The sequence below is a fragment of the Muntiacus reevesi genome, chromosome 12, assembly GCF_963930625.1.
Source record: "Muntiacus reevesi chromosome 12, mMunRee1.1, whole genome shotgun sequence".
NCBI classification, from domain to species: domain Eukaryota; kingdom Metazoa; phylum Chordata; class Mammalia; order Artiodactyla; family Cervidae; genus Muntiacus; species Muntiacus reevesi.
Window position 1 is genome coordinate 611,106 of NC_089260.1, and position 19,718 is coordinate 630,823.

General features: G+C 45.9%; 1 protein-coding gene across 6 annotated transcripts in view; it reads right to left on the reverse strand.

Moving 5' to 3' along the window:
- The window catches only part of COL14A1 (collagen type XIV alpha 1 chain), a 225,961-nt gene that overhangs the window by 113,908 nt on the left and 92,335 nt on the right, over nt 1–19,718 (reverse strand). For all 6 annotated transcript variants that reach the window (XM_065903379.1, XM_065903381.1, XM_065903380.1 and 3 more), the window contains exons 15-22: nt 18,981–19,107; nt 17,279–17,418; nt 16,441–16,573; nt 15,183–15,245; nt 12,118–12,269; nt 5,597–5,726; nt 3,046–3,168; nt 1,334–1,483 (exon numbers count right to left, since the gene is read on the reverse strand). In XM_065903379.1, coding sequence (XP_065759451.1) covers nt 1,334–1,483; nt 3,046–3,168; nt 5,597–5,726; nt 12,118–12,269; nt 15,183–15,245; nt 16,441–16,573; nt 17,279–17,418; nt 18,981–19,107 — 1,018 coding nt within the window. The remainder of the gene's footprint in view (nt 1–1,333; nt 1,484–3,045; nt 3,169–5,596; nt 5,727–12,117; nt 12,270–15,182; nt 15,246–16,440; nt 16,574–17,278; nt 17,419–18,980; nt 19,108–19,718) is intronic.

The window sequence follows — 19,718 nt, forward strand, 5'->3', positions numbered from 1 at the left end:
GCATGGGGTTTGGTCTAATATATGCCTCATCCTTATAAAATCCCTTTTGTTGGAATAATTTTTTGATTAGCAATGACAGTGAGAGACGACCCAAATTCACAAAGCACAATTACTACAATGATAAAAGTGGTTATTTGTCAAATGCTTGCCATAAAGTAGACCCTTTCTATATGTTATCTCTTTAGTCTTCCCAAACAGTCTATAAACAATTATTACTATTAATATTATATCTTCATTTTAGGGGTGAGAAAATGTGGGCTCAGAGAGGTGAGAGGTTATTTGCTCAAGGCCTTAGCTAATAAGAAGATTTACGGTTTACACTTCTGATTACACCATGACTAACATTCTCAAGTGTGGGTCGTGTGTTGTTGATAACACTCGGGGTAATTTCAGTCATCCGACAGCCAAGCCATTTTTATTTTGATCATTTATGTATTACCTTTAATGTGTATTAAAGTGAAAGTGAAAGTCACTCAGTTGTGTACAACTCTTTACGACTCCATGGAATATACGGTCCATGGAAATCTCCAGGCCAGAATACTGGAGTGGGTAGACTTTCCCTCCTCCAGGGGATCTTCCCGACCCAGGAATCGAGCCCGGGTCTCCTGCATTGCAGGCGGATCCTTTACCAGCTGAGCCAGCAGGGAAGCAATGTGTATGAAAAAGATTGGTTTTCTGTTGAGAGTTATTATGTGGTTTTTGAAAGCATTTAAGTAAAAACAAAAAGAAACTGTAAGTTGATTTAAAGAAATATATTAAACAGATGGTGTGGAAGCATAAGAAACAGCAGGAATATGGCACATACGTGCCGGAGTTTGGAAAACACTGTATTATGCCATGGGTGTCTGTGAGTGATGTGTGCCAAGGAGAAGTCCCAGATGGTGTGCAGACAGCATGCAAACCCTTAAAAGACAGAGAAGGAAGTCTTTTGAGTGGTGCAAGTATCTTTAATGGATGGAGTGAGAGGGTGGAGAGGGGCAAAGGCTTTGACAAAAGGCAAATTTCCCCCTGGCTCAGCTTGGACTGGCTTTGACTGCATCAGGTTATATGGGCTGGATGGAAAATTTCACCTAATTTGAAAAATACCAACAAAGACTTTCCAGAAGGAAATCCCATCCACCACCAAGTATGTTTGAACGCCAGCTTCTGACATTCTGCCTGCCAACTAGGACTCTGAACCACAGCTCCGAGTAGGGAGCACACCTTTCTTTCCATGAGGCACCATTCAGAAAGGGTCACGCTGGAGAAAAGAGACACCGGCCGCCGCTGCCGCGGGGCTTAGGTTACAGAGAAGACAAAGCGCAGAGCCGCACGGGGCAGCGGTCGGCCTTACGTGTCTTCACCACGCCGGTCAGAGCGTCGCTGAAACCCGCGGCCTGGGAAGCGAATATTTTCACGTTGTAGTCCATTCCGCTGAGCAGGTTTGTGATGAGGATGGTGTTAATGTTAGCTCCCACGAACGTTTCCAGGGTCGGGCCAGCAACTGAAGGACAAAGAGTGCATTTCAGTTACGAGAGGTCAGGGAAACACAGGGACACTTCCGAGCTAACTGCACTTACCCCGCTGTGCTTCAGACCGCCCAGGAGACACACACGGAGTGGGGCTCGGAACTCGCCCCGTTACACTCCGAGACCTACCCACCTCCCTGACTCCCAGGCGAGCGCTCCTCCAAGGCATCTGGTCCTTTTCTTAAATACAGCTCTTTCCCTAGACCTACCCAAAGAAACTGGCTCACCCCACCGTCCACCACGCACCATGCTGCGAGGCCTTCACGTAGAGCCGCCAGGACGTCACGGCTTCGGGGCACGTGATAAGACAGAGGTCATGCTGAGTTACCCACCTCAGACACCCAGCTTCGTCCCCAGAGGGCATTCAGTTGCCCCAGCAGCCACTTCTCTCACGGACACTACGCCACACCTTGCCACATAAGGGGCAACCATCTATGCTGCCATTACGGGCTCCAAGCTCAGACAGGACACGCTTCCTCCAAGGCCCTGGACCACCTGGCTTCTTCGGCCTTTTACATTTTCACCTCTGCTTCAACCCACTGGAATCGTTGATTGATCAGGAAAAATATTCTGTGCTATGTCCTACACAAATTGAGACTCGTAGTGCTTTTGAGGGCAGAAAGGTTTTTAGTGACCCAAAGGATGATTTTTAAGTTTTCCTCAATCTGATGAATTTTTCATCTTAACCTAGTTTTCAAAAAGCTATGACATGTGTCCCATGTCTTGTCAATGTATGGCAAAAACCACTATAATATTGTAAAGTAATTAGCCTCCAATTTAAATAAATAAATTAATATTTTTCAAAAAGCTATGAGGAACCTACATACCATACTAAAAAGCAGAGACATCGCTTTGCTGACAAAGGTCCATGTAGCCAAAGTTATGGTTTTCCCAGTAGTCATGTACTGATGTGAGAGGTGGGCCATAAAGAAGGCTGAGCACCGAAAAACTGATGCTTTCGAACTGAGGGCAGGAGGAGAATGGGGTAACAGAGGACGCGATGGCTGGATGGCATCATCAACTCAATGGACATGAGTCTGAGCAAGCTCCAGGAGACAGTGAAGGACAGGGAAGTCTGGCGTGCTGCCGTCCATGGGGTCGCAAAGAGTCATACACAGCTTAGTGACTGAACAACAAATACCTTAACAGTTTCCAGAATGAGGAGACTGAGAAGTCGGTAAATGAACTTTTTCTAACTAGTCCAAGAAGTAAGACATAGAAGAAGAATTAGAAATTGAAGAGTCTAAATGTTTAGAGCTTATATATCCATCAAGCCATAGAAGCCTCTTATTGCTAAGGAGTCAAAGTCTGCTTTGGCTGGCTCCTTGGCTGGGGTAGGGATAGGTCAATTGTAGACCAAGTATATATTCTGCTTATTAACATACCAGCTGTGTTTTAGGTGAGGTGGTAACTTCACACATTTTTTTTTTTTTTCAAAAAAGGGAAGAGACTCTTTCCCATTCTTTCCACAATGATGGAAAGTAAAAACAAAATTAGCCTATCTTTAAAGATTATATTTTTCAAAAGCATGACTTACCACTGACAGGTTTGTAGACAATCCTATAGCCCTTCACGGGGGCAGACGGGGGGTCCCACGTAATGCGCAATCTGTTATACCATTCTTCCGAGACCCGCAAGTTCTGGGGACCAGAGGGAGGCACTGCGCAGGAAGGAAAATGGAAAAAATGGTTTAAAGTGGTTCCCACCTTTACAACCTACCTTTCGGCAGACAGAGTCTAATGTATCTTCCCACAGGTGAAAAATACAAGGGAAAATGCACTAAAGCAAGCAGAAAACTTAGAGAATCCATAGCAACGTTAAATATTACATAATAGAAAATAATTGCTCTTGTGGTAAAACACTTTTATCTGAAGATCAGCAGTTCACTCAATGAAATTTGGGCTCCTTTTTCTTCAGTTGCTTTTAAGCAATATTGAAGTGAGTAGTGTTTATGGAAACATTTCTGTCACACATCTCTCTGTTGCACTATCATATCCAGGATGATTAGATAACGGTAGTGATAGCAATTCTTAGAGGTAAGATTTTTTTTTTCTTTTGCTTCCATCTTCATATTAGGGGCTTCTCTGGTGGTTCAGACAGTAGAGAATCTGCCTGCAATACAGAAGACCCAGGTCCAATCCCTGGGTCGGGAAGATTCCCCTGGAGTAGGTAATGGCAACCCACTCCAGTATTCTTGCCTGGAGAATCCCATGGACAGAGGAGCCTGGCGGGCTACAGTCCTTGGGTCAGAAAGAGCCAGACATGGCTGAGCGACTAACACTTTTCACACTTTCATATTTCCTATATTCTGTGATATTTTAATCATCATTCATCAATTTTTTATCAAAACAGGAAAGCTATCTGCAAGAAGGATCTTTGTAAACTATTATGCATATTGATGGATATTATCATTATTACTCTGTTGTTGACAGAATTTAGTTGTGTTAACCGCTGCTTAAAATAAGTGGACCATCCAAAATTATTTCAACCTTTGAAATAACTTTATTGTATAGATGGTATTTCCATAGTAATAGTCTTCAAAACTTTTTATTTGTTTGAGTAAATACGTGTGTTCATCATGGAACTCTTTTATAAATTATGCAAATCAAACATTTAAACAAATCGTATACAGTTTTTAAAGGTTATTTTCCATGTACATTATGACAAAATGGTGGCTGTATTCCTCGTGTTGTACAAGACATCCTTAAGCCTATTTTACACCCAAGTCTGTGCTCCAACGGGACCACAAACAAAACAGGACAAACAAAACCCAGGATGATATGAGAGAGGATGGGAGCGCCTTGCCTGGGCGGTCAGAAAAGCGTGAGCAGGTGGCACTGAGCTGAGACCAAAATGACAAGGAGAAGTCAGAAACGCACACCTCTGGGAAAGGATGTTCAGTCTGGCAGGAGTGGCTCGCGTCGAGACTCTAAGGCCAAGCCAAGCTTTAGAAAGCCGGGGAAGGGCCGGGAAGGAGGGCTGGCTGGGGCCAAGAGGTCAGCGGGTCCAGGTCACCTCGGCCTGAAGGGCCCCTGCAAGGACCCTGGCGTTTATGCTGAGGACCGTGGGGCGCCACCAGGCGGCCTGAAACAGAGGGGAGACCTGAGACCGCCTAGATGCTTCTCCCTGCTGCGAGGAGAGCAGAGCACCTGGGAACAGGGCGGGAAGACGCGGGCGTGCGCTCGCGTGAGCGGGTGTGGCGTGCTGGGCGGGCGGCGAGGTGGGGGTGTGCAGGGCCTGGAGGGCCTCCCAGAGAGTCAGCAGCACGCGGGAGGAGCTAGACCTGGAGGGGGGGGAGGCGGCTGTTTCCCAGGTCTTAGGCTTTAGAGGCGAGAAGACGGAACTCCAGAGCAGGGAAGTGGTGTGCCCGAAGCCACACAGCTTGACGTGTGAAGACAGAATCCGAGCAGATTTTCTCTCCAAATCCCCTTTGCTCTTCTTTTTCTCTTTTCTTTTTTATTGGAGGAGAGTTGCTTTACACTGCCCTGTCCATCTCTGCTGCATGGCAAAGCGAGTCGGCCGTGTGCACACACATCCCCTCTCTCCCTGGATTTCCTCCCCATTTCGGTCGCCACAGAGCCTGGGCGGAGCTCCCAGCTCTGGAGCAGGCGCTCCTTACCTAAGCGTTTCACACACGGCAGTGTGTGCACGTGACTCCCAGTCTCCCTGCTCATCCCACCCCTGCCTCCTCGCCCTGGTATCCGTGCACTGGTTCTCTCAATGTCTGTGTCTCTATTTCTGCTTTTTAAATAAGATCATCTATACCATTTTCCGGGCTTCCCTGGTAGCTCAGATGATAACGAATCCACCCGCAATGCAGGGGACCCAGGTTAAGCCCCTCGGTCGTGAAGATTTCCCTGGAGAAGGGAATGGCTACCCACTCCAGGATTCTCACCTGGAGAATTCCACGGACAGAGAAGCCTAGCGGGCCACTGTCCATGGGGTGGCAAAGAGTAGGACACAAGTGAGCGACTGATGCTTTCAGACCATTTCCACCCCCTACCCTGCAGCTACTGGGTTGAATTACAGAGGACAGTGATCTCCACCTAACTAGTCAGCGAGCAACCCCAGGGGGAAGCTTCACTCACAGGTTTTTCCAGGGGCAGAGACACTGACCCCTTCTCCGTCATCATAGATGGGCGTCACCGTGACCTTGTATTCAGTCTCAGAGAGCAGATTCTTCAGAAGGAGAGTGTTCTGGCTTCCAGGTACCATAATCTGAAGACAAAAGCAAAGGACCATGGTCTTGGTCAGACTTGTGTTCCAGCTGGTCTACTAAAGAGGAGGACTTAAGGCACTGTGAGATAATCAGAAGCAGGGAGATGTGCTTGAGGGGGATGAGAGGAAGGCATCCATGCGAAAGCGTTTCTCTCTGCAGCTCCCCTCAGAGCAGCCCTTAGCATCTAATCACTAAAGCAGAAGGCTTAAGTGTGAAGCTCTTGAACGCTCAGTAACAGCCTTCTCTCTACATCTTTTCAGCATTTGTAAAGTAGCCAGAAGAAAAAACGATCATCTCTTTGGAAAGCAGGTGTTTATGGCTTAGGAGTGTTCATTCTATAACACAGCCTCCACAGCAGATTTGATTCTACTTAAATATCCTCTTGAAAAGTCAGCCTTCCATTCCTCCCTGTTCAGAGATCATCTAATCCCAGTATTTCAGGGTGGATGCTAGCCAAGAACACCACAACCATACATTAAATTCCAGATTTCCAAGTCGAAAGATATTTACCAGTGACACTAAAAAAGGTTGCAGTTTCTTTTACTTCTGAAAGGAGAGGTCTTCCTCAATCTGAAATCACCATACCTCTGACTCTAAAGGCTGCAAAAACTAAGATCCAGCAGTGGGCTGGACACCACCCACACATTCGTGCAACGTTCCATGTGGCGAATCCTGCCATCCCTAAAAGAATATTAAGGACCAGAAAAGCCACATGTTCTTAATACTAAGGCCACAAAACTTTCTCCCCAGCCTTCAGCAATTAGATGCTGGCACATTTCTGGGCCATTTAAAAGACTTCATCATGGCTGGAAAAAAATGCTAGGATGTAAGAACTGACCCAAACAAGTTTAAGGGAGTCACAAGACTGGGACAGCTGGAGATGGTTTTGGACTCAAGAGCTGGGTAAAATGCCAGCAGGCAAAGGGCGGCTGTCTACTTCTGGATGAGGGAAGGAACCTATAAATCATGAAATAAGCCCTAGAAAGCCTCGAGCTGAACTCAGAAGCAGCTGTTGCTAAGATGTCGCTAAGCTCTAAAAGCAGCCGGGGTGGGGGGTTAATATAAAAAGAGGAAGTCTGCATTAGGTGATTTATACTAAAGCAATATGATTTTGCTCGTCATGTGGAATGACACTGAATATACAGGATGGTACCCATGCAGAGTCCCAGGAGGGAGATTTTACACAAGGGGCCCTGCTTTACTCTAGAAGGAGCTGGATAGCCCTGCATTAAGAAGACGTTAAAAAAGAATCACGGTTGTCTTGTCTGGTCTTACCCATCCATGTAGCTTCCTTTTGGGCATTTCTTTTCAATGTAACCCTCTGGAGCCCAGAGCCTGGGCTTTGATTCCAAGCTGCCTGCCTGTCTAACCACCTATGCTGATGTTCCTTATATAAGGTCACCTCTCAAGCTGAGAAGCACATGGGCTCGGGACCACTCAGATTTAGCCTGCAGGGTGCTGGAAGCAGTGGGACCGTCCCGCAGGGCTCGTTTACCCTGCCAGGGAGCGTTTCTGTGGTTTATAACAAGAGCGCTCACTTAGCTGGCTGTTGTCATCTGCCAAGCACTCTAAGTATCCAAATGCAGTAACTCACTTGCCCTTCACCACAGCAGTTTGAGGTAAGAAGTATCATTACTCTCATTTTATAGATGAGGAAACAACTGAGAGTTATATAGCTATTGGGTAAAAAAAAAAAAAAAAAAAGCCATGGGCGTCCCAGGTGGCTCAGTGGTAAAGAATCTGCCTGCAATACAGGAGATGCAAGTTCCATCCCTGGGTCGGGAAGACCCCTGGAGAAGGCAACCGCCTCCAGTATTCTTGCTTGGAGAATCCCATGGACAGAGGAGCCTGGTGGGCCACAGTCCATAGGGCTGCAAAGAACTGGACACAACTGAGCAACTGAACACCCGCACAAAAAAGCCATACTGAAATCCTGAATATCTGGTCTGAGCCTTTTTTTAACCACTGCCCTCTGTTCCACCTGACTATACTATGAAAACCTCTTTATCCTCGTGATACTCATTCCCAAGAATAAGACATAAATCTTCTCTTGGGTATGCAAAGTTCCTTCTACTTAACCTCTGCTTGTTTGCACAAAGCAAGGTAAAGAAGAGCACCCACTCAGAAGATCTAAATAGACTTTTCTCCAAAAACGACAAATGGATGGCCAAGAGGCTCATAAAAAGATGCTCAACATCCCTAATTATTAGAGAAATGCAAATCAAAATGACAATTAGGTATCAACTCACACTACCGGTCAGAATGGACATCATCATAAAATCTATAAACAATAAATGCTGGAGAGGGTGCAGAGCAAAGGGAACGCTTCTGCACTGTAGATGGGAATGTAAATTTGTGCAGCAGCTACGGAGAACAGTCTGGAGTTTCCCTAACAAACTAAAACAGAACTACCATATGACCCAGCAATCCTACTCCTGAGCATACACCCGGAGAAAACCACAACTTGAAAAGATACATGGGTCCCAGTGTTCACTGCAGGACTATTTACAGCAGTCAGGACATGGAAGCAGCCTGAACGTCCACTGACAGAGGAATGGGTAAAGAAGATACGGTACATATATGTGAAGGAGTATTACTCGGTCATGAAAATAACACCATTTGCAACGTTATGGATGCACCTAGAGATTATCTATCATCCTGAGTGAAGTAAGTCAGACAGAGAAAGACAAATATCATATGATATCACTCATATGTGGAATCTAATTTTTGAAAATGATATATATTACCTTATTTACAAACCATAAAGGCTCACAGATTTTGAAAACAAACTTACAGTTACCAAAAGGGAAACGTGGAGGGGGGGATAAATTAGGAACTTGAGATTAACATACACACACTACTGTATATAAAATAGATAACCAGAGTCCCTACCTACAGCCCAGGGAGCTTCACTTAATATTCTGTAATAATCTATGTGGGAAAAGAATCTGAAAAGGAATGAATATACGCCCACGTGTAACCAAATCGCTTTGCTGTAACTGAAACTAATGCCGCCCTGTAAATCAACTACACTCCAGGAGAACTTTTTTAAAGAGATGGGCATCCATTAAAAACAGATGCTACAGGCCATAGCAGATGATGGTTTTGTTCATGAAACAATTCTATAAAAGATACTCATGGTTAAATGGGATGCAAATCTAACCAGTAAACGTCACATTGTTAATTTTTCAAATATGCTACTCCATATCTAGCTCCATTATTGCTCAAAGCTCGTCAGAACTGCTCATCATCCAGCAAGCGGTTTCCACAGTAGACAGAGGATCCCCCATGCCTCATTTTGCTGCTGTCTTAGAAAGTTCTGTCTCTATAAACTGATTCTCATGCTTTCTATGGTGAACGAGTAGGTGGGGTTGGTGCTGTTGTTTTAATCCCAATCCCTGAAGATCAGTATTCTTATAAAATATAATAAAACAAAATTGCTAAAACATATGATCATATCCTTGAACATTCCAGCAATGTCAAATAGCTATAAATGTTTCTGAAAGCTTAATGTTAATATCAAGCTTATATTGTAGGAGGCTGACCTACATTCTGACTATCCTGCTCTAGAACATTTCCTGCAACTTAAAATTCAGTACACAGTTTTAGATTTTTCATGTGGGATCCAGAAAAGTTTGGAATCTTGGCCAGCCTTTCACAAATAAAGACACATGAGACCTCCCACCGCTGACAACAAAGCTCAGGGCAAGGTCATTGCCATGGCTCCGTTTCTGAGCAGAGCTGAAGGTCAGTCTTTATGAAATATTTGACAGGGAGTTTTACTTTCCAAGGGTTTAAAAGCTTTTTATTGGGAATATTTGGTAGCTTTGATTATGCTTAGAAAATACAGAAATATTTCACTTAACCTCAATTGGAAAAGTAAATTTAATTCCCCTTGTTTTATATACATTAAAGCTTGAATTTGGTTCACCATATATCTATACTATTCTTCAACTTCAGTACGTTATCTTGTCATTTCCTTGCATAAATTTAATAAGGTTTTATAGTGAAAGAAAATTTGGAAAGATGGTAAGAGTCATTTCTCTCATCCGGACACATTTCCTTTCCCACAAGCCGTCTGTCTTTCCCTGTCAGCCTCATTATTTTCAGACATTCATTTGCCTGAACTCACCTGATGTGAACAGTCTCAGAGACGCAGAGACCAGACCTGTGTTTGTTAGGGGCGGGGTCTGAGGGAAGGGGCGAGCCGAGGCTGCAGTTAGCGGACGTCAGCTGTTAGATACGGGATGGGTAAACCAGGCCCCGCTGCACAGCGCAAGGGTGAGAAACCACATGGAAAACAGTGTGCGTGTGGGTGTGCACATGTGTGTGTGTGCGTGTGTGTGAGAGCATGTGTGTGCGTGTGTGCACATGTGTGTGTGAGCGTGTGCTTGTGTGTGCGCACACGTGTGTGCATGTGTGTGTGTGTGTGTGCGCGCATGTGTGTGACTGAAGCACTCTGCGACAGAGCAAAAACTAAGACAACACTGCAAATCAATTATACTTTAAAAAATTTTTAAAAAAAGAAAATATTTAAGATACTCATTGGTGAGTGGGAACTATTAATAATATAGTTCAAGTGTCTGACTTACCTTTGTTTTATAATCTAAATGCACACACTTTCCGTTTCTAATAATAATATATTACATTTATATAGCAGTAATGTTTTATAAAACACAGATATAAATTCTCAACTACTCCCCGGTAGAGTCCCAGAAAATAAGTCTGTAAATTAAGAGTGCACAAATTCTATTTCATTGGAATTCACCAAAGGGGCTTGATAGTTAAAAAATTCTAAAATACTTTCTTTTGCATAGCAAACATACTTCTGCACAGTAAATAATTACCATCAAATTTTATCAATATTTTTCACTTTTATTGCAGATTTGTTTAGCTGGGGCACATATGTGCTGAAGACTTTTGATCTTTTTTTCCTTCATCTAGGTGTCCAAGTGTTTCAAAATAAACAGCGTGAAATGAAAGAAACTAGCAAAGGGAAAATTATCTAGAGACAATCCAAAGTAAATATTATTATTATTTTACCTTGTATGGCTTACAAGTGCATGCATGAGATTAAACTGTAACTCATTCCAAAGTAGTGGGAATATTTAGCAAGAAGCTTAATGTGTTTCTTGGAAAGAGTAGAAACAAAAACCAAAAAAGAAAAGTCTCACTTTGGGAAGTTTTTATGGGTTTCATTTTAGGAACTAGATTAAAATATGAGGACAATAACAGGAAAAAACGAAACATCCAAATTATATCTTTAGTCACCATGGTTAAGCACAATTTTAACTTCTTGGTATGTTCCAACCGTCGATCATTTGAAATCTATAATCTGAGTGAATTTATCATTCAACCTGTTTTATTCCAGTGTCCATTAACTTTCCAAAATTGCCCCCAGACCAACTCCATGGGCCTTCTGGTTATTCACAGTGGACGTGCTTGTTGCCCACTGTGCTATCACTGTGTATTATGGCAATTCATCCATCGGCCTGAAATTAAGTACCTTCCTGAGAGAATCTTGAGCTCAAACAGTTGTTTATGTATCATAAAAATACAAATAATTTTCCATCAAAGGCTTTATATGTGAGGAAGAGAAAGAAAGGATAATAATGTTACTCATTGTTGTAAGACAGGCTCAAAGATATAGTGCACAACAGGGAATGTAGCCAATATTTTGTACTAACTAACTAGAAAAGTAACCCCCCAAAATTATGATTTTTTAAATTTAAAAAATGAAAACACTTCATTTCTTAATTAAAAAAGAGGGTACCCAGGTTTTCAACAGAGTAAAAAAATAGAAATAAAACAATGAAACACACAAAAATCTAAATCCCTCAGGAAGACACTCACGATTAAGAATACTTTAGAAATGACTATAAATCTGCTCAAACAGAGTCAATGTCAGGGAAAAATACAACTCATTGTTAATGGAGGGCATTTTATTAGGAACACTTCAAGTACGTAAAGAAGACCTTTGAGTTATGTTTTGCTGAACTTTTTAATCAGATTCCCAACATCAAAAATTATATATGTGTATATATATGTGTTTATATATTAAAAGTTTATATATCAAGAGTATACACACTCACGCACACGCATGCACAGAGACAACTGCATAATGGACTATTTATGACCCAATTTTTGTGCTCTAACAAGCTGTCAAGGCAACAGAAGCAAAGAGGTAAGGAAGGTTCAGATGCTTTATCTATTTAAAACAGGTTACAGAGATGGAGCCAGTTTCAGAGATAGAAAAGTCATCAAGTTTGGGTCAAACAGAAAGATTAGTTTGCAGGGAGATGAAGAAATGAGCGTAAAGCGTGCATTCACGCGCGTTGGCCTGGTTAGTCAGGGGAGGCGGAGCGGCCCATCGGCTGCGAGGATACACACCGTTCCCAGCACTTGCTCCGCTGGGTCCCCTTGAGCAGTCAGGTAGGTCACCCTGAACTGCTGCACGCTGCTGTCTGAAATGTCCCAGGCTACCCGCAGGCTAGAAGTGGTCTCATCGTCTACCACCAGGCTTCTGATTCCGGTGCGGAAAACTGGAACAGACACAACCACGGATTTAAAGAACTTTACATCCATCCTACTCCAAAATGAGCCACAGAGGTGATCTTTGGACATGGCAACAAGCATCAGTAAATACACCTCCATTGTGCAGACCCAGGGGAAGCAAGAATTGCTCAGCTTCAGTGGTTAATGGGGGAGCTGGACACCGAATGATCGCAAGTAAAAATGGGTTTAAAAGATGCTTTCAAGGTGAGTCCGAGGACCCCTCAAAACCACCAGCGCTTTGTGTCCACTGGTAAAGGGGACGGGGGAGCAGCTCTCAGGCCAGGAAGCGAGAAGGGGAGCCCCGAGTGGGGCACGATGGTGAGAACTCGTGTCAGTCTGCGCCGGAGAAGCGGGCCGGGGGCCCGCGTGGCCGAGCTCCGTGTTCCAGGCAGCACCGACACACAGCCTGCTCACCTCTTTCTCTTTTATTACCGGATTTCTTAAACGATGTTGGCCGCAGCGTGTCCCCGACCAGGACTCAGACCCACAGCCCTGCCCTGGGAGACGGGGTCTTCAGCGCTGGAGCCCCAGGAGCGCTCCCCGGCTTCCCTCCTGTTAACACCCGTCACTCGAAGCACACCTCTCCCACCGCGGCGGCCTCGATGCGCGCAGCCCGCGTGGACGCTGCCCTTCCTCGGGGTCTCTCCGCCTCCATCTGCGCCCAGCCCGCGTGGACTCTACCCTTCCTCGGGGTCTCTCCGCCTCCACCTGCGCTCAGCCCGCGTGGACGCTGCCCTTCCTCGGGGTCTCTCCGCCTCCACCTGCGCTCAGCCCGCGTGGACGCTGCCCTTCCTCAGGGTCTCTCCGCCTCCATCTGCGCCCAGCCCGCGTGGACGCTGCCCTTCCTCGGGGTCTCTCCGCCTCCATCTGCGCCCAGCCCGCGTGGACTCTACCCTTCATCTGGGGTCTCTCCGCCTCCATCTGCGCTCAGCCCGCGTGGACGCTGCCCTTCCTCAGGGGTCTCTCCGCCTCCACCTCCGCTCAGCCCGCGTGGACGCTGCCCTTCCTCGGGGTCTCTCCGCCTCCATCTGCGATCAGCCCGCGTGGACGCTACCCTTCCTCCGGGGTCTCTCCGCCTCCACCTCCGCTCAGCCCGCGTGGACGCTGCCCTTCCTCAGGGTCTCTCCGCCTCCACCTGCGCTCAGCCCGCGTGGACGCTACCCTTCCTCCGGGGTCTCTCCGCCTCCACCTCCGCTCAGCCCGCGTGGACGCTGCCCTTCCTCAGGGTCTCTCCGCCTCCACCTCCGCTCAGCCTGCGGGGATGCTGCCCTTCCTCTGGGATCTCTCCGCCTCCACCTGCGATCAGCCCGCGTGGACGCTGCCCTTCCTCTGGGATCTCTCCGCCTCCATCTTCGCTCACCCCGCGGGGATGCTACCCTTTCTCTGGGTCTCTCCGCCTCCACCTCCGCTCAGCCCGCGTGGACGCTGCCCTTCCTCTGGGATCTCTCCGCCTCCATCTCCGCTCAGCCTGCGGGGATGCTGCCCTTCCTCTGGGATCTCTCCGCCTCCACCTGCGCTCAGCCCGCGTGGACGCTGCCCTTCCTCTGGGATCTCTCCGCCTCCACCTGCGCTCAGCCCGCGTGGACGCTGCCCTTCCTCTGGGATCTCTCCGCCTCCATCTCCGCTCACCCCGCGGGGATGCTACCCTTTCTCTGGGTCTCTCCGCCTCCACCTGCGCTCAGCCCGCGTGGACTCTACCCTTCCTCAGGGTCTCTCCGCCTCCATCTGCGCTCAGCCCGCGTGGACGCTGCCCTTTCTCTGGGTCTCTCCGCCTCCATCTGCGCTCACCCCGCGGGGATGCTACCCTTTCTCTGGGTCTCTCCGCCTCCACCTGCGCTCAGCCCGCGTGGACTCTACCCTTCCTCAGGGTCTCTCCGCCTCCACCTGCGCTCTCTGACCCGCTTCCTCTCCCACAGCGACGGCTCTCATTTGTCCCATCTCCTCTTCCCCCTCTCGTGCTAACTCCCTTCCAATCTCTCCACCTCCACTGACTCCTCTCTCCACGCATTCACTGCATTCAGCCATCACTGAACTTCTCCTGTATGTTAGACGGTGTCGGGCCGCTAAGACACAAATGCTTAACTGGACAGAAATAGTGGCGCGTCCCAGCGTAGGCGGAGGAAGGACCTCCCTGGGCAAGACTGGGGGGGCGGGGGTGTGGGTCCAGAGCGCCTCCCCTTCAGGACGAGGAGCTCTAGACGGCGGGAGGATACGGGGAAGCCGAAAAACACTGCTTGGCTGAAGCCAGGAAGAGACCCGGGTCTGACCAGGAAGCATCCCGGATGTCATGGGAGCGATCAGAGCGCACGCAGAAGGGCTCAGTAAAAAGGTGAACTGAAGAATGAATGCATCAGTGAACGGATGCATTAGTGAACGATAATGGAGGTCCACTGAAAGGTTTTAAGTCAGGAAATAAATGTCATCAGACTTGTATCTGGCTGACTCTGACAGCCAGGCGGGTGCTGAATGGTAACGGAGGGGAAGTGATTGAGAGAGGAAATAACTGATGGAAGACCCGTACACCAGCCAGGTCTCAGCCACCCTCGGAAATGCACAGACGCCGTGATGTGAACAATTCCCAACAGACGGCAGCAGGAGAAGCCACTGAGCTCAAAAGCAGAGCAGACTGCTGGGGCTGCTCAGGCTAACACCCTCTGAACGATTAGACAGAAAGCCAAGACAAAGACGGGAAACAGAGAGAGCGCCACAGGGACAAAGATGAGCAGACTCAGGACCGATCGGCACTCAGGGACAAGAGGAGCTGGCGAGTTCTAAGAGGACTGAAATTCGAACCTGCACGCCCCGTCCCTAACAACAATAAGCATCAGAGAAAACTGGGCCAGCAGGCTTCTGCTGAGAACAGACCTCCCACGGGGACACGGGCTTCCATTTGCTCTTACCTGATGTCACAGGCCTGGTAGGCGCTTCCTCAGTCGTAGGGGGTTCTGTCCAAAAACTGTCAACTAAAAAAGTATTCGTGACTTTAAAATTCTCTAATGATGATAACTCTGTGCATTTGTGTACAGCATTTTAGAGTTTTCAAAGAAAAGGCAGACAAGGAAACTAAAACCCAAGGAAGTTAGTTTCTAATCACAGATACCTGCCATCATATTGAATTACATCTATAAGAGTGTGAAGTCCTCTTTGAAATGGGGCATAATCATGGTGATTAAAGGAAATTAAACAGTTCTAAGGGCCTGCCAAGCAGGACCAGCAAGGCAGACAATACGAAGTGCATCTGCTATTTCTGTATCCACACTGGGCAACCAGAGGATAGAAGGGCTATTTGCTCAGATTCCCTCTTTGAGGTCAACATGCTCAGCCCGCAGCTTCTAGAAGACTGGCTCAGACCTCTGGGACTTGCCTTGCCTGAGACTGCAGACTCTATCAGGGGACTGCCTACCTCCAATGACACGGGGTACAAAGACCTGGCCCTTTGAATCAACCTGGGGCCACTCAGAAGGGCCATGCCAGATCCAGAATGTCAAACAGAATTCACAGAGAGCTCAGTTTTAGCTTTTCCCTATTCCCTATCCTTTCATCCTTATTTCCTTACAGATGTATCTCCCAACTACACTCTTCAGCAAACCTTCTGGATGCAATTTTCTATTTCAGAATCTGATTCCAGGGAACCCAAGCAAAGACAATTTAATGTGTGGTTAATACCTCATATTTAAAAAATGAAGGGATGAATGAATCAGCGAGCGAATTTTGTAATAGATTTTTGGAACCAAGATCAACTTGGGATTTTCCAGAAACTCTTGGACACTTTTGCCCTACATTTATCTGATTTGCTCATTTATTCAGTTATAAATTATTTCATCCATCCATCCATTTATTCTTCCATCCATTCACCCATTCCTCCATTCAACAAATATTAATTGCACAGTTACAATATGCCAAGAATTGTGTTAAGTGTTGGGGATATAATAGTGAACAATACAGATATGGTCCCTGCCTTCAGATGATGATAGACCAAGAGTCTAAGGTGCTCTGCACATTGATTTCATTAAAGGTGAAGATGTATGAAGAATTCTAGGGACAAAGTTTCTGTAGCCAGGAATAAGGCTGACGGGCAGGGAGCCCGGAAGGGTGAAAAGGGCGTCAGAATAAACGGCGGGAGCTTGTGAAATCCACCTTGGCCCGACGAAGACTTACGTGTGGTCCCAACAGCAGTCACCACCTCGCTCTCACTTCCATCATCCAATACAGCCAGCAGGGAAACTTCATACTCAGTGCCAGGCTCCAGGCCTTCAATAACATACGAGTCTTGGTCTTCCTTTAGGACAACCTGAAAAGTATTTGGTCCTTAGTAACTAGGTTTATTTGAATAACAGAAGAGAAAGCTAAGAAAAAAATAATAAAAAGCAAAGATGCTATCCTGAGTGCAAGCAAAAAATAACTAAGCATAAGGAACTCCAGGGTCACCGAGTTTAATTTTAAAGTCAAACCAGAGACTTTTTTCCTTTCAATTCTCTCAGCAAAGGAATGATTAACATTGCAAAAGCAGCAGTTTAGAAGTTTTATTAAATGTCATTTATGAAAAATCAAAGCTACTGGAAATATATAACACATATAACTAAAGCCCTAACAAAAATGCACTTTGATCTTAGAAAAATCATATGATTTGACATTTATAAAACTCCAGGTCATGCAAAGTATAGAGTCCTTCTGGATTCTCAATGTATTGTAATACAAAAACCAACTCAAATGTCAGCAGTGGGCATTCGCTTCCAAATAAAATTGTTGCTGTTTAGTCGCTAAGTCGTGTCCGACTCTTTGCGACCCCACGGACTGTAGCCCACCAGGCTCCTCGGTCCATGAGATTTCCCAGAAAAGAATACTGGAGGGGGTTGCCGTTTCCTTCTCTGAGGGATTTTCCTGACCCAGGGATCGACCCCGTGTTTCCTGCACTGCAGGCGGATTCTTCACCGCTGAGCCACCAGGGACTCCAGCTAAAAGGCCCTGGAGTACTTGTGGACCTCAGGCCACTCACTTCTTCGGCCCTGCCCCCGTAGACCGGGATCCACATCAGCTTGTGCTGCCCTTCATCCGCCGAGAGCGGGTGCCAGCTCACTCTGAAGCTGTCTGTCGTCACCTCGTCAATTTCCAAGTACTGCTGGGCCGGAACGTCCTCTGTAAGCCGAGGAGGGAGATTCTGTTAGGGAACTGAGAAGGCAAGAGACCCGTAACCCAAGCAGCTCGCCGGGGGCCCCAGGCAGAGAAGGCTCTGGCAAACCCCGCGTTTCAGGAAAGCAGAGCCAGTCAGTGTGGGCTCGGGTTTCTGTCTCCAGGCTTCACCCACAGGGTAAGTTAGGGAGACCGGGGACACAGCAGACTTTTACAGCTCTCCAGTACTTTCCAGAACTCCTGGAGTCTCTATTTGGCTCTTTTCATTAATTACAAAAAATAAGAGTGCCATATTCATTATTTTACAAAGATACTGTTTTCCAAGTATTTTGAAAAATTAATAAAATGATGCCTCAGAAGCCTGAGAAATGTCACTTCTAGCTTTATTGCTTCTTATGCCTGAATCACTCTTTAGTAATAAGTTAAATCCTAGCAAAAAACAGTCATCCTTTTAATTTTGTACATATGGCTGCCATCAAACTGAAATATCATTTATCAGACATCCACTATTACACTGTTTACACGCTTCTGGGATATACAACAAAGACTATAACATCTAATTACACCCAAAGTGAATTGTAACTCATTGATTTTTATTATTTGAAATCAGAGGTTTTAAAACTCTTTGACAGGATATCAAGAGAATTCCAACTAGAGTTAGCCTTTGGGAGATTTTGCCAAATCACTGAACTTTTTTCTGTGAACATTATTTCTCAATCCCCTTATTTCTCATCTCTCTCCAAATTACCTTCTCACTAAATTTGTTTCCAAGTGCAATTAATAAGTCCAGAAAGCAAACAACAGAATTTTTCCACGAAGAGGCATAAAAAAATATGTTACATTTATTGAACGACTACAGGGTATATACAAAAAAGAAAAATAGTGCATTCATGCTTTATTTTTTATTTTAGTATTTTAAATATGCCATATTGTTGTATGACTATTGCCAAGCAGCATGAAAATACCTAATTGGCTATATAGATTGAGGCATTAGGTTAAATGGCATGTAACTGTCATTTTTGTAGGTAGGCCAAAAACTGTTGAAGAGCTGTAATTTCAGAAGTTCAATTAATATACACATATATCAGTGGAAGAAATGGGAAACTTTATGTCGCTAGAACAAAAGAAACTGTGAGATTAGGAAGAAAACAGTGCACACTTTTATTTAGCAAAGACCTTTGAACTTAGATGGTTCTATCACTCTTTGCTTTGAGAAAAAATAATTAACCAGTAGGCATTCTACTCAGCTAATATCACTCATTGGGTAATAATAGTATAAAATAAACAAAAATTAAAATGCAATCTCTTGGGACTTCCCTCACGACTCTGCGCTCCGCATACAGGGGGCCGGCATTCGATCCCCGGTCAGGGACCTAGACCCCACAGGCCGCAACTAAGGCTGCACGTGCCGCAACTGAGGATCCCGCATGCCGCAACCAAGATCTGATGCAGCCACTAAATAAATATCTAAAATGCAATCTCTTCAAAATCACCCTTGAAGACGCTCTCCAGCTTCTGGCTTCCACACAGTTACTCCTGGAGACTTTTCGAACCATAGTAAGACTGACCTGTGGTAAAAATCCCAGTCAGAGGTTCTGACTGCCCCTCGTCATAGATGGAGAAAATGGCAACAGTGTATTCGGTGACGGGTGTCAAGCCCTTCAGAGGGAAGGTAGTAACAGGATCGACTTCAACCTGCAAGAGAGATGTCATAACAGCTCCGTCAGACACATTCCAGTCTGCTGGCTGCTTGGGTGAGAGCAGAGCTATGATTACAGCAAAGGAGACGCCGAATTAGAAGCCACACGGAAAAGAAGATAAGAAAGAGGCATCTGTCGCCGTGTGTGACTGAGTCAACACTGCAGGTCAACTACACTTCAATTAAAAACAGAGAGAGAGTGGATTTACATATTCACATTTCTAATCTCACATCCTTAAGTAAAATCAGTTCAGTTCAGTTCAGTTCAGTTGCTCAGTCATGTCCGACTCTTTGTGACCCCATGAATCGCAACACACCAGGCCTCCCTATCCATCACCAACTCCCTGAGTTTACTCAGACTCATGTCCATTGAGTCGGTGATGCCATCCAACCATCTCATATCCTCTGTCATCCCCTTCTCCTCCCACCTTCAATCTTTCCCAGCATCATGGTCTTTTCCAATGAGTCAGCTGTTTGCATCAGGTGGCCAAAGTATTGGACTTTCACCTTCAGCATCAGTCCTTCCAATGAACACCCAGGACTGATTTTCTTTAGGATGGACTGGTTGGATCTCCTGAAGTCCAAGGGACTCTCAAGAGTCTTCTCC